Source organism: Neovison vison, chromosome 2 (genome assembly GCF_020171115.1).
Source record: "Neovison vison isolate M4711 chromosome 2, ASM_NN_V1, whole genome shotgun sequence".
NCBI classification, from domain to species: domain Eukaryota; kingdom Metazoa; phylum Chordata; class Mammalia; order Carnivora; family Mustelidae; genus Neogale; species Neogale vison.
In genome coordinates, this window is record NC_058092.1 from 36,221,013 (window position 1) to 36,233,716 (window position 12,704).

General features: G+C 38.1%; 1 protein-coding gene across 6 annotated transcripts in view; it reads left to right on the forward strand.

The window, feature by feature from the left end:
- MAST2 (microtubule associated serine/threonine kinase 2) overlaps positions 1–12,704 on the forward strand; it is a 199,311-nt gene that overhangs the window by 73,934 nt on the left and 112,673 nt on the right. For all 6 annotated transcript variants that reach the window (XM_044238133.1, XM_044238127.1, XM_044238128.1 and 3 more), the window contains one exon: positions 9,779–9,810. In XM_044238133.1, coding sequence (XP_044094068.1) covers positions 9,779–9,810 — 32 coding nt within the window. The remainder of the gene's footprint in view (positions 1–9,778; positions 9,811–12,704) is intronic.

The following is a 12,704-nucleotide window of genomic DNA, read 5'->3' on the forward strand; positions in this document are numbered from 1 at the left end:
TGACTTAGGGGTAAGTTTCACAAAAGAAGATCTTTTTGCTGAAAACTATAGAACTTTGCATAGAATAATTAACGTAGATCTAAGTAAGTGGAGAAATACTATGTTCATGGGTTGGAAGACTCAATATTAAGATGTCAGTTCTTTCCAAATTGGTCTGTAATCCCAGCAGACATTTTTGTACAAATTAATAATTTATATGCAGCATTTATATGCAAATGCAAAGAGTCTAGAATGTCCAAATCATTCTTGAAGAAGAATGAAGTTAAAAGACGACATGGTCTGGTCTGACTTTAATACTAGAGCTACAGAATCAAAGTGTGGTGCTGGTACAGGGTAGAAAAATGGAGTGCAGTAGAGAGTCCCAGAATAGCCCATTCTATTTTTTTTTTCAATTTATTTATTTTCAGAAAAACAGTATTCATTATTTTTTTCACCACACCCAGTGCTCCATGCAAGCCGTGCCCTCTATAATACCCACCACCTGGTACCCCAACCTCCCACCCCCCCGCCACTTCAAACCCCTCAGATTGTTTTTCAGAGTCCATAGTCTCTCATGGTTCACCTCCCCTTCCAATTTACCCAAATTCCCTACTCCTCTCTAACACCCCTTGTCTTCCATGCTATTTGTTATGCTCCACAAATAAGTGAAACCATATGATAATTGACTCTCTCTGCTTGACTTATTTCACTCAGCATAATCTCTTCCAGTCCCGTCCATATTGCTACAAAAGTTGGGTATTCATCCTTTCTGATGGAGGCATAATACTCCATAGTGTATATGGACCACATCTTCCTTATCCATTCATCCGTTGAAGGGCATCTTGGTTCTTTCCATAGTTTGGCGACTGTGGCCATTGCTGCTATAAACATTGGGGTACAGATGGCCCTTCTTTTCACGACATCTGTGTCTTTGGGGTAAATACCCAGGAGTGCAATTGCAGGGTCATAGGGAAGCTCTATTTTTAATTTCTTGAGGAATCTCCACACTGTTCTCCAAAGATAGCCCATTCTATTTTAATTTGATTTTCAACAAAGGTGCCAAAGAAATCGTGGAGAGATGGTGTTTTCCATAAATGGTGCTGAAATAAGTGGATATCTATATGGAAAAATAAATGAACCTTAACCCTAACTCACATACTACCCCCAAATTAATTCAAAATGGATCATAGGCCTAAGGTCTAAAAACCATAAAGCTTCTAGAAATAAATATAGGAGAATATTTTTGTGCTCTTGGCATGGGCAAAGTTTTCTTAGGCAAGATCCTGAAAGCATTAACCATAAAAAAAAAAAAAGGATGAATTGTCCTTCATCAAAATTTAAAACTTTTTGCTCATCAAAAGACACCAGTAATGACTTTGTTAGGCAAGCCACACACTGAGAGAAAATATTCATCAGAAATATCTAACAAAGGACCTGGGTCTAGAATATATGAAGAATTCTTTTTTCCCCCAAAGATTTTTATTTATTTATTTATTTATTTGACAGAGATCACAAGTAGGCAGATAGGCAGAGTGACAGAGAAGGAAGCAGGCTCCCTGCTGAGCAGAGAGCATGATTCGGGACTGATCCCAGATGACCTGAGCCGAAGGCACAGGGTTTAACCCACTGAGCCACCCAGGCGCCCCTATATGAAAATTCAGCTCAAAAATAAAAAGATAAATAGCCCAATTATAAAAGGGGGTTCATAAAAGAAAGATGGTTCATGAAAGAATATGTACTGATGGCTAATAAGGCACACAAAAAGTTGTTTAACATCATCATCATTAGTCATCTTCAAAATGCAAATTAAAACTCAATGGGATACACCTACGCACTTGCTACAATCTAGGCTAAAATTTAAATACTGATGGCACATATTGGCATGAATGTGGCACAGTTCTTGGGGTGAGTATAGAGCAATTCTTATTAGTAGTAATATTACTACATTAGCTAGAGTGTGGAGCAATTAAAATTCTAATACATTGTTAATGGGAGTGTAACTTGGTATAATCACTTCAGAAAAAGATCTGGTAGTTTCTTATAAAACAAATTTATATCTATCCTATAACCCAGTAATCCCATACCTAGGTATTTACGCAAGACATGCAACATAGGCCTATTAAAAGACTTGTACAGGAATGTTAATAGCTCAAAACTGGAAATAACCCTAATATCCATTAGTATGAGAAAAGCTAAATAAACTGGTATATTCATGTGAATATGAATATGAATTTCATATGAATGCTTTATGCAACATATGGATGAATTTCTAAAATGCTGTGCTGAGTGCAAGAAGTTTTATATACAAGTGTTCATACTTGTTCCATTTAATGAAGTTCTGGGACAGGCAAAACTAATCCATGGTGGAAAAATGGGAATAGTATTTGCTTGGGTGGGGTAATAATGGTTTGTTGGGAATTTACCAAAAAAGGATATGATGGAACTCTCTGGATTGATGGACATGTTCTATATTTTGTTAGGGATTTGGGTTACCTTGGTTTTACATTAATTAAACTTATCATCTGGCATACTTAAGATTTGTACAGTTCAGTGTAAATTTATTTCTATCTATATATCCAACATGAAAGCATAGTAAATAAATGCTGAATTCTGGATAATGATATAAATGCTTAAGGGTCTACTGATGTTTGTAGTCTACTTGAAGATGCATTTTGTTTTTTAAAAATGAATGGGTGGCTAAATATGTGATAAAGCAAATGTTAGTGTATCTTGGAGCTATTGTGTGTTCGTTCCAGACCACCACCTAAAGCAAATATTGCAATAAAGCAAGCCAAATGAGTTTTTTGGTTATCCAATGCATATAAAAGTTATGTTTACACTATACTGTAGTCTATTAAGTGAGCAATAGCATTCTGTCTAGAAAAAAACCTGTATACCTTAATTTAAAAATACTTTATTGCTAAAAAATACTAGCCACCATCTTGGCTTTCAGTGAGTTGTAATCTTTTTGCTGGTGGAGGGTCTTACATTGATGTTGATGGCTGCTGACTGATCAGGATGGTGGTTGCTAAAGATTGGGATGGTTGTGGCAGTTTCTTGAAAAAGACAACAGTGACTCTCTTCCTTTCATGAATGATTTCTCTGTAGTGTGACATGTGGTTTGATAGTATTTTACCCATAGAACTTCTTTCAAAATTGGAGTCAATCCTCTCAAACTCTGCCACTGCCTTTTTTTTTTTTTTTAAGATTTTATTTATTTATTTGACAGATCACAAGTATGCAGAGAGTCAGACAGAGAGAAGGGGGTGGGAAGCAGAGAGCCAGATTTGGAGCTTGATCCCAGGACCCCGAGATCATGACCTGAGCCGAAGTCTGCCACTGCTTTATCAACTAAGTTTATGTGGTATTCTAAATTCTTTGTTACTGTTTCAACATTCTTCACAGTATCCTTACCAGGAGGAAATCCCATCCCAAGAAACCACTGTTCATCCATAAGAAGTAACTCCTCATCCATTCAAATGTTATCATGAGATTGCAGCAATTCAGTCAGACCTTCAGGCTCCACTTGTAATTCTAGTTCTCTTCCTATTTACACCCCATTTGCAGTTACTTCTTCCACTGAGATCTTAAGCTCCTCAAAGTCACCCTTGAGTGTTGGAATCCACTTCTTTCACATTCCTGTTCATGTTGATATTTTGGCTGCCTCCCATGAATCACAAATGTTCTTCATGGCTTCTAGAATGGTGAATCCTTTCTGGAAGGTTTTACATTTACTTTGCATAAATCTGTCAGAGGAATCACTACCTATGGCAGCTAAAGCCTTGCAGAATGTGTCTCTTAAATAATAATACTTGAAAGTCAGAATTACTCCCTGATCGATGGGCTACAGAATGGTTGTGTTAACAAGCATGAAAACATTAATCTTGTTGTACATCTCCATCAGAGCTCTTGGGTGACCACATGCATTGTCAATCAGCAGTGATACTTTGAGAGGAGTCTTATTTTTTTCTGAGCGGGTCTCAACAGCAGGCTTCAACTATTCAGTAAACCATGCTATAAACAGATGTGCTGTCATCCGTGCTTTGTTGTTTCGTTGATAGAGTACAGGCAGAGTAGATTTAGCATAATTCTTAAGGGCCCTAGGATTTTTAGAATGGTCAGTGAGCATGGACTTCAGTTTAATTTACCAGCTGCGTTAGACTCTAACAAGAGAGTCAGCCTGTCCTTTGAAGCTTTAATGCCTTGACCTCTCTAGTCCCAGATGGCATCTTCTTCCAAAATGAACCTGTTTCATTTACATTAAAAATCTTTTGGGTAGTGTAGCCACCTTCATTAAATATCTTAGCAAGATCTTCTGGACATCTTACTGTAGCTTCTACATCAGCTCTTGATGCTTCACCTTACATTTTTATGTTAAGGAGATGGCTTCTTTCCCTACAGCTTAATGAACCAAGTTTTGCTCACTTGATACTCTTTTTCTGCAGTTTCCTCATATTTCCTTTTTTTTTTTTTTTTTAAAGATTTATTTATTTATTTATTTGACAGAGAGATCACAAGTAGACAGAGAGGCAGGCAGAGAGAGAGAGAAGCAGGCTCCCTGCTGAGCAGAGAGCCCGACATGGGACTCCATCCCAAGACCCCGAGATCATGACCTGAGCCGAAGGCAGCGGCTTAACCCACTGAGCCACCCAGGCGCCCCAGTTTCCTCATATTTCTTAGCTTTCATGCAAAGGAATGGAATTAGGGCCTTGCACTGGATTTTAGGGAATGTTGTGGCTGGTTTGATCTTCTATCCAGACTACTCAAAATATCAGCAATAAGGCTGTTCTGCTTTTCTTATTCATGTGTTCACAGGATCAACTCTGGATCATGTGCAGTGTCAAAGTTTTTATCTACAAGTTGACTCTAAAATTTATGCATAAGAGCAAAGCCCCAAGATTAGGTCTCATAATTTTCAAGAGCAATAACAATGAGAATGGAATTGCCTTACTAGTATCAAGATTTATTGTCAAGCTATACCAATTAAACTGTGGTATTGGCACAGGGGCTGACAGTACAGTGGAACAGATTATAGTCAAGAGAGACATCCCTGCATTTATGGAAACTTAATGTTGTACTGAATTTGCACTTCATTTAACAAATGGCCTAAGATAATCGATCATTTATATAGAAGAAAATATGATAATATTCCTATTTGTGTGAAAAGAAACCTACAACTCTTTTAGGAGAAAATATAAGCAAATATTTTCGTGTGACTGTGTGTTAGAGATGTATTTCTTATGTATAAAAAGTAATATAAGGAGAGATTGGTAAGTTTGACTACATAAAAATTAAATCTTTTGATGACACCATTAAAAATAAAAGTAAAAAAAAAAAGTAAAAAAGATTAGACTGAGGAAACATTTTCAATGAACTAACTTACGAATAATTATTATCCAGAATATATCTTTTAATTCAATGAGAAAATCAGAAAATCTAATAGAAAAATGGGCTGAAGTATAAATAGGCAGCTCACTGTTGAGGAAACCCTAGTGGTCAGTAAACACATGAAACCTTGCTTAATTTCACTAATAATTATAGGAAATACCAATTAAAACCATACTATGATGGGGGTTGCTTGGCTGATTCAGTTGGTGGAGAGGGTGTCTCTTGATCTCAGGGTTGTGGGTTTGAGCCCCCATGTTGGGTGTAGAGATTACTTAAAAATAAAATTTAAAAAATTTGAAAAAATTGAAAACCATACTATGATGAGAGCTAATACATTGGTAAAAATGGCAAAGCCTGGGGTGCCTGGGTGGCTCAATCAGTTAGGCGTCTGACTCTTGATTTCAGTTCAGCTCATGATCTCGGGGTTGTGGGATTGGCTGTGCTTGGCTCTGTGTTCAGTGTGGAGTCTGCTTGAGGTTCACTCTCCCTCTCCTTTCCCCTCTGCTTCTCCCCCCTTTATATATAAAGTCTATATAAATATAATCTTTAAAAAATTAAAAAGTTGGGGCATCTGGGTGGCTCAGTCAGTTGGACATCTGCCTTAAGATCAGGTCATGATCCCAGGGTCCTGGGATCGAGCTCCACATCGGGCTCCCTGCTCAGAGGGGAGCCTGGTTCTCCCTCTCCCTCTCCCTGCCACTCCCCCTACTTGTTTTCTCCTTCTCTCACTGTCAACTAAATATATAAAATCTTTCCTAAAAAATCAGAAGGGAAAGCTTTTTTAATAAAAAAATTAAAAAGTCTGCAAATACCAAGTATTGGAGAGTATGTGTTCAACAGTTATTTTTTGAGCATCTACTATATGTCATTCAGATGTACTAGTAAATAAAACATACTGAGATCCTTGCCCTCATGGAGCTTTGATTGTAGTGGCGGGAGTATAGAAAATAGGCAATAAGCATAATTAAATTACATAACATGTTAGTGATAAATGTATTGAAAGTATATTGGTGATATATTAAAAAAAGTTATAGCAGGGTGAGAGGTTGATGGGATTGTAAGTTGCAATATTATGTAGGGCTATCAGGGTAGTAGACCTCATGCGCAAGTAAAAATTGAGCCAAGATTTTTGAAGGCTGTTAGGGAGTTAATCAAGGAAATATTTGGGGGAGGAGCAGCATTCTAGGTAGAACGCACAGATTAGCATTAAGACCTTAAGGTAGTAGAATGCCGATGTGTTTGACAAATAATAGAGTCCAGTATGGCTGGATCAAAGTGTGCAAGGGAGGGAGGAGGTCAGAGAGATACTGGGAAGTGGTGGTGGGTCACCGTTCTAGGTCTTTATGTGGATTTTGACTCTAACTCCTGAGTGAATCAGGGATCCATTTGAGGGTTTTGAGCAGGATCGTTATGATCTAACTGACTTTTAAAAGGAACACTGTTATATTGAGAATAGACTATAGAGGGATAAGGCTAGAAGCAGGAATGGGGTACCAGTTAAGAGATGGTTGAGAAGCCAGGCAGAGAACCATGGTGGCTTAGATTGCAATAGCAGAAACCAAGAGGTTTTTCTCTAACTCTTCAGGTGACAAAATAGAATCGAGACTCTTTAGACCTTTTAACTGTATTTATTGTGACCACTGTATATTTTGTTGCAGAAATTTTAATGGATTTTGTGTGTTTTGTTGCTACCCCAGTCTTTTTTGAAGGTGTTATTTGATAAATTGTTACATAATATAACATATATGTGCCATTACTTTAATACCCAACCTGCCCAGTTCCAATATCTAAAACATGACTAAATCCAAGGTTTTGTTTAAGAGATTATACATGTATAAACACTGCAGAGATATGTCTGAAAAATGGTTGTATTCTGGATGTATTTTAAAGCTAGAGCCATTAAGAATTCCTGATGGGAGCGTGGGGGTGGCTCAGGGGTTAAGCCTCTGCCTTCCGCTGGAGTCATGATCTCAGGGTCCTGGGATTGATGCCGATTTGGCCGGCCTCATCGGGCTCTCTGCTCAGCAGGGAACCTGCTTCCTCCCCTCTCTCTTTGCCTGCCTCTCTACCTACTTGTGATCTCTGTCAAATAAATAAAGTCTTAAAAAAAGAATTCCTGATGGATGGTATAATTTCACGCATATGTGAAATTTAAGAAACAAAGCAGATGAACATATGGGAGAGGGAAAAAAGAAAAAGGGAAACAAGTAAGATTCTTAAGGAGGGGCTCCTGGGTGGCTCAGTGGGTTAAAGCCTCTGCCTTGGGGGGGGGGTGGGAGGTTGGGGTACCAGGTGGTGGGTATTATAGAGGGCACAGCTTGCATGGAGCACTGGGTGTGGTGAAAAAATAATGAATAATGTTTTTCTGAAAATAAATAAATTGGGGAAAAAAAAAAAAAGCCTCTGCCTTCGGCTCAGGTCGTGATCCCAGGGTCCTGGGATGGAGCCCCGCATCAGGTTCTCTGCTCAGCAGGGAGCCTGCTTCCTTCTCTGTCTCTCTGCCTGCCTATTTGCCTACTTGTGATCTCTGTCTGTCAAATAAATAAATAAAATCTTTTAAAAAAATTGACTCTTAATGGTAGAGAACAAACTGAGGATTGACGGAGGGATGTGGGTGGGAGATGGATTAAAAGGGTGATGGGCATTAAGGAGGCACTTGTTATGATGAGCACTGGATGTTATATATAAGTGAGAAATCTTTGTGTTCTACTTCTGAAACCATTATTGTACTGTATGTTAACTAACTAGAATTTAAATAAAAATTTAAAAAATAAAATCCTTCAAGAGAGAAAAAGGGGAAAATGATTGTGACAAAACTCTTGATAATCATGAAATTTTAATGATTAAGAAAATAAAATTATAAAATAAAGAATTTCTGATGGATGGGATATGATGGATGTGAATTATGGAGGAGTCCAGATGTTTTGGTCTAAACAACCAGAAGGGGGCGCCTGGGTGGCTTAGTGGATTAAAGCCTCTGCCTTCGGCTCAGGTCATGATCCCAGGGTCCTGGGATTGAGCCCCTAATCGGGCTCTCTGCTCAGCAGGGAGCCTGCTTCCTCCTCTCTCTCTGCCCGCTTCTCTGCCTACTTGTGATCTCTGTCTGTCAAATAAATAAATAAAATCTTAAAAAAATAAAATAAAATAAACAACCAGAAGAATAGAAATACCGTCATCTGAGATGGGGAAAGCCTGTTGTTGAAATCAATTTTGGTGGAAAGAATGAGCTCAGTTTGGGACATATGGGATTTGAGTTGTTGAGTGGGCAAATTGGTTATAAGTGTCAGAAGTTTGGGAGACAGGTCTGGGAAGCACTGGAGGGGGAGGTTAAACCTAAATGTATACTTCCAAGAAACTTTTTATAATGTGCATGAAGACACAAGTACAAGCTATTTTTTTTTTTTAAGATTTTATTTATTTATTTGTCAGAGAGAGAGAGCAAGCACAGGCAGACAGAATGGTAGGCAGAGGCAGAGGGAGAAGCAGGCTTCCTGCAGAGCAAGGAGCCCGATGCGGGACTCCATCCCAGGATGCTGGGATCATGACCTGAGACGAAGGCAGCTGCTTAACCAACTGAGCCACCCTGGCGTCCCAAGTACAAGCTATTTTATAGGAGTATTGTTTTGATGGAGAAGATAAATATGCAAAGAAAGTTAACTTTCTGTTTCCTGGAAAGTAGATAAATAAATATAAATAAGTGTCAAAATAAGTGGATTAATGAACAAAAGTGAGAAATATTCATGTGGATGAATTTCCCAGTTATAATGTTGAAGTCAGCAGATGAATACATACAATATTTTAAATAATTTAAAAACCTGTGAAACAGTACTAATAATTGTTTATGAATATATATGTAAGAAAATATAAAGACATATGGCAAAGAAACAAAATACTCATACCAGTTAAAGTGGGGAGCTGAGGGAGGTGGTCCTTGATAAATTTTGAAAGCAAGTCACCGAGGCCCATCTGTGACTAGAGGTCTCACACCAGCGATGTCTGTAGTCATCCCTTTGTTATATTACTTTCTGTACTTCTTTGTCTAAAATGTTTCCTAGTTAAAGAAAAATTCCATGACGTTTCTTTCTTATCCCTGACGCTTAATTGGGGGGGGTGAATACTTTCTAATTCATCAAGTTAATGGCTAGCCCAAAATGTAGCTGGAGTCATCTCCACTGGTGAGATGGTTCCATCTAGTGGGGAAAAGGCTGCAAGTAGTCTGAGACATTCCTTTTGGAAATAGTTCAACTGACTATTCTTTATTTTGCTGAATTTAAAAATAAGGGAAGAGGTTATTGTTTGGAAATAGTTTTTGCTCTTGTTAAGATAATGCTGTAGGACATTTAATGCAGACCTGTAGGACTTAGATGTGTCCTTATTTCTGTGTAACTTGTGTTTGTGCTTTGTTTTTCAGAAGGAGTTGAGCCTTCCAAGAAGAGGCAGCTTGTAAGTTGATGATTATTATGATTATGATTATTAACACTAGCTTAGGAATCCCTCCTGGGGACCATTGTCAGTTATTATTTGGAGGAGTCCCATATTTCCACCTCCCCCACCCCCTTCTTATTTGGGCCAGGGAACCTGGTGGGCCAGCCAGTTTCTCTTGCTAGGTCAGATACTCCAATTTCCCCCACCGCTTCTCACTCACAAGTCCTCTTCTCTGTCTTGGTTTTTGGCTAGCATTTGAGGAAGAGCTGCTGCTTAAGTACCCATCATAGTTTTATACTCGTGTTTTGGGATTTACCAAGTTTTTTTTTTTTTTTAAACAGACTTAAGCTTTTTGGGAATGTTCACGTTGAAACTCTTAGCATCTTTATCTGTCTCATAACATGGTACTAGGGAGAGGCCAAGTTTTCTGACAGTTTAGGGGCAAGGGTAGCACCAAATTTGGATTCAGGATAGGAATAAGGCTTTCTTTCACCCGTTCCCCCCCCCCCCCCATTTTGGCTTTAGGGCTTGGGAAATTGCTAAATAATCTTTATCTCTAGACTTAAATTCTTTCATTTTCTTGGCCTACTTTTTCTCTTTAGAATTCTTTTAGGGCACTACTGCAGATTTGGCTAATCAGAATCATCTAGAATGCTTGTTAAAATTCTGGACAGATTCTAAACTTATTTGTATCAGAATCTATGTGTTGGGGCCCAAGAAACCTGTATTTTTATGCACCTGCATCCACATCTACCATGATTTTGCTAAGAAGCCAGATTTGGGAAGCACTAAAGAAATAGTACTATGATAAAACAATGGCTTCAAAACTTTTCCTTATGGAAGCATATAAGGAGGAGGACACAATAGTATTCATATTTATTTATTAAGTGTACTTTATATATACATTTTATGTATTTTTCTTTGTCAGTGTGTGAAATACAAGGTAATTCTTTCTGTTCTTGCTATTTTAGGATTTTGTTTGGTAAAAATACTCTAGTAATTAGTTGTCTTCTGAGATTTTTATAAAGCCCCTTTGGCTGTTTTGTGAAAGCCTATTGTGATTTGATAAAAAGAGACTCAAGAGTCAGAAAAACCCTAGGGTTCAGTGGGCTTTGTCACTTAATTAGCTTGGTAAATGTAGACAGATCACTTCATCTCCTTAAACCTTAGTTGTCTTATCTATAAAATGAGGATCATAACATCTATTTTTCTTTTTTCTAATATTAATAGGAGGATGACTTAATATATGTGATAATGCTTCATTTCTTAAAATTTTCTAAGGTGTATTAGTTTTAGAATTTTTGTAAACATACTGGATTAAATTTGGATACATTTTATTATTTAAGAGCCACATTTCCTTATTAAATTTAGTTCTAGGGGTTTAACCAGTTAGGCATTCGACTTCTGATTTCCACCCAGGTCATGATCTCAGGCTTGTATTGAGACAATTGAGGATACTTAAATGTGGAATTTTATTCAATAGTATTATTGTGTCAGTGTTAAACTTTCTAGTGGGACAGTTGTGTGGTGGTTTTTTCTTGTTAGGCAAGGATTAATTGTGGAAATATTTGAGGAAAGAGGTTTTTTTTTTTAAGATTTTATTTATTTATCTGACAGACAGAGATCACAAGTAGGCAGAGAGGCAGACAGAGAGAGAAAGGGGGGAAGCAGGCTCTCTGATGAGCAGAAAGCCCGATGCAGGACTCGATCCCAGGACCCTGGGACCATGACCTGAGCCGAAGGCAGAGGCCTCAACCCACTGAGCCACCCAGGCACCCGAGGAAAGAGGTTTTAAGGTGTTTACAAATGACTTGCCAATGGTTCAGCTAATTAACAAGAAGTAATTGCATATGTGCCTGGTTGCCTGCCTGGCTGCCTGTCTGCCTCTGTGCACAGAGAAAGAAGAGGAGAAGGGAGAGAAACTAGCAAATCTAAGTGAAGAGTATATGGAATTTCATTTAATTATCCTTGCTCCTTTTCTGATATTTTGGGGAGGATTAGTGAGTAATATTATTTCAAAGAGATTTGCTGAAAAGAGGATCATAGAAATCAGGTGATAAGTGGAAAAGGTCATGGAGTTTTCTCCCTCTCTTTAAAACACAGATGGGAGATATCACATTATGTTTTTATGTCAATGAAATTATCCAGTAGAGAAGGAGAAGTTAATGTGAGAGAGGCTGGAACAATTGCTGGAATGTCCACAAGTAGGCAGAAATGAAGGACACAGGAGTGCCTGGGTGACTTACTCAGTTAAGTGTCTGTCTTTGGCTCAGATCATAAGCCCAGGTTCCTGGGATCGAGTCCCACATCAGGCTCCCTGACTTTCCCTCTGCTCGTGTGCTCTCTCTCTCTAATAAATAAATAAAATTTTTTTTAAAATGGAGGACACACATCTCAGTACTTCTTGAAATACTGGCCTTAGACAGAAGCATTGACAATTTGTCCCCAGTAGCTTTGGTTTTCTCAGTTTATTTGTAAAAAAATTATGCATGTAAAATGAATGGCATGGTGCCTGCAATGAAGCCTTCAACTATTTGTTACAGAAATTAGTGCAGTGCCTATTATTAGTAAACTTCTGAAAAACCAGTAGTTCATTTAATTTTATTATTAGCAGGCCATAATTACCTGTTAGAAGCTGTAAATTCTTCAGAAACACAAATTAGTTAAAAAAAATTCTACCTAATAATTTGAAGATGTAATGGGCTTTATTAAATGATTCATGAGTCAGGCAGCATCCCACCCAACAAGTGGAGGAGATTTACAAAGGGCTACAAAAAGGGAAAGGTTTTTAAAGGCAGGACAAGGAAGTCATAAACAGAAAAAAGGGTTATTTCAGGTGAGGTCACATCTGAGGATGAAAGGGTTTTAGTAGGTGGTTGGGGAGGGTCCATGTGACAGATTACCGTTATTGG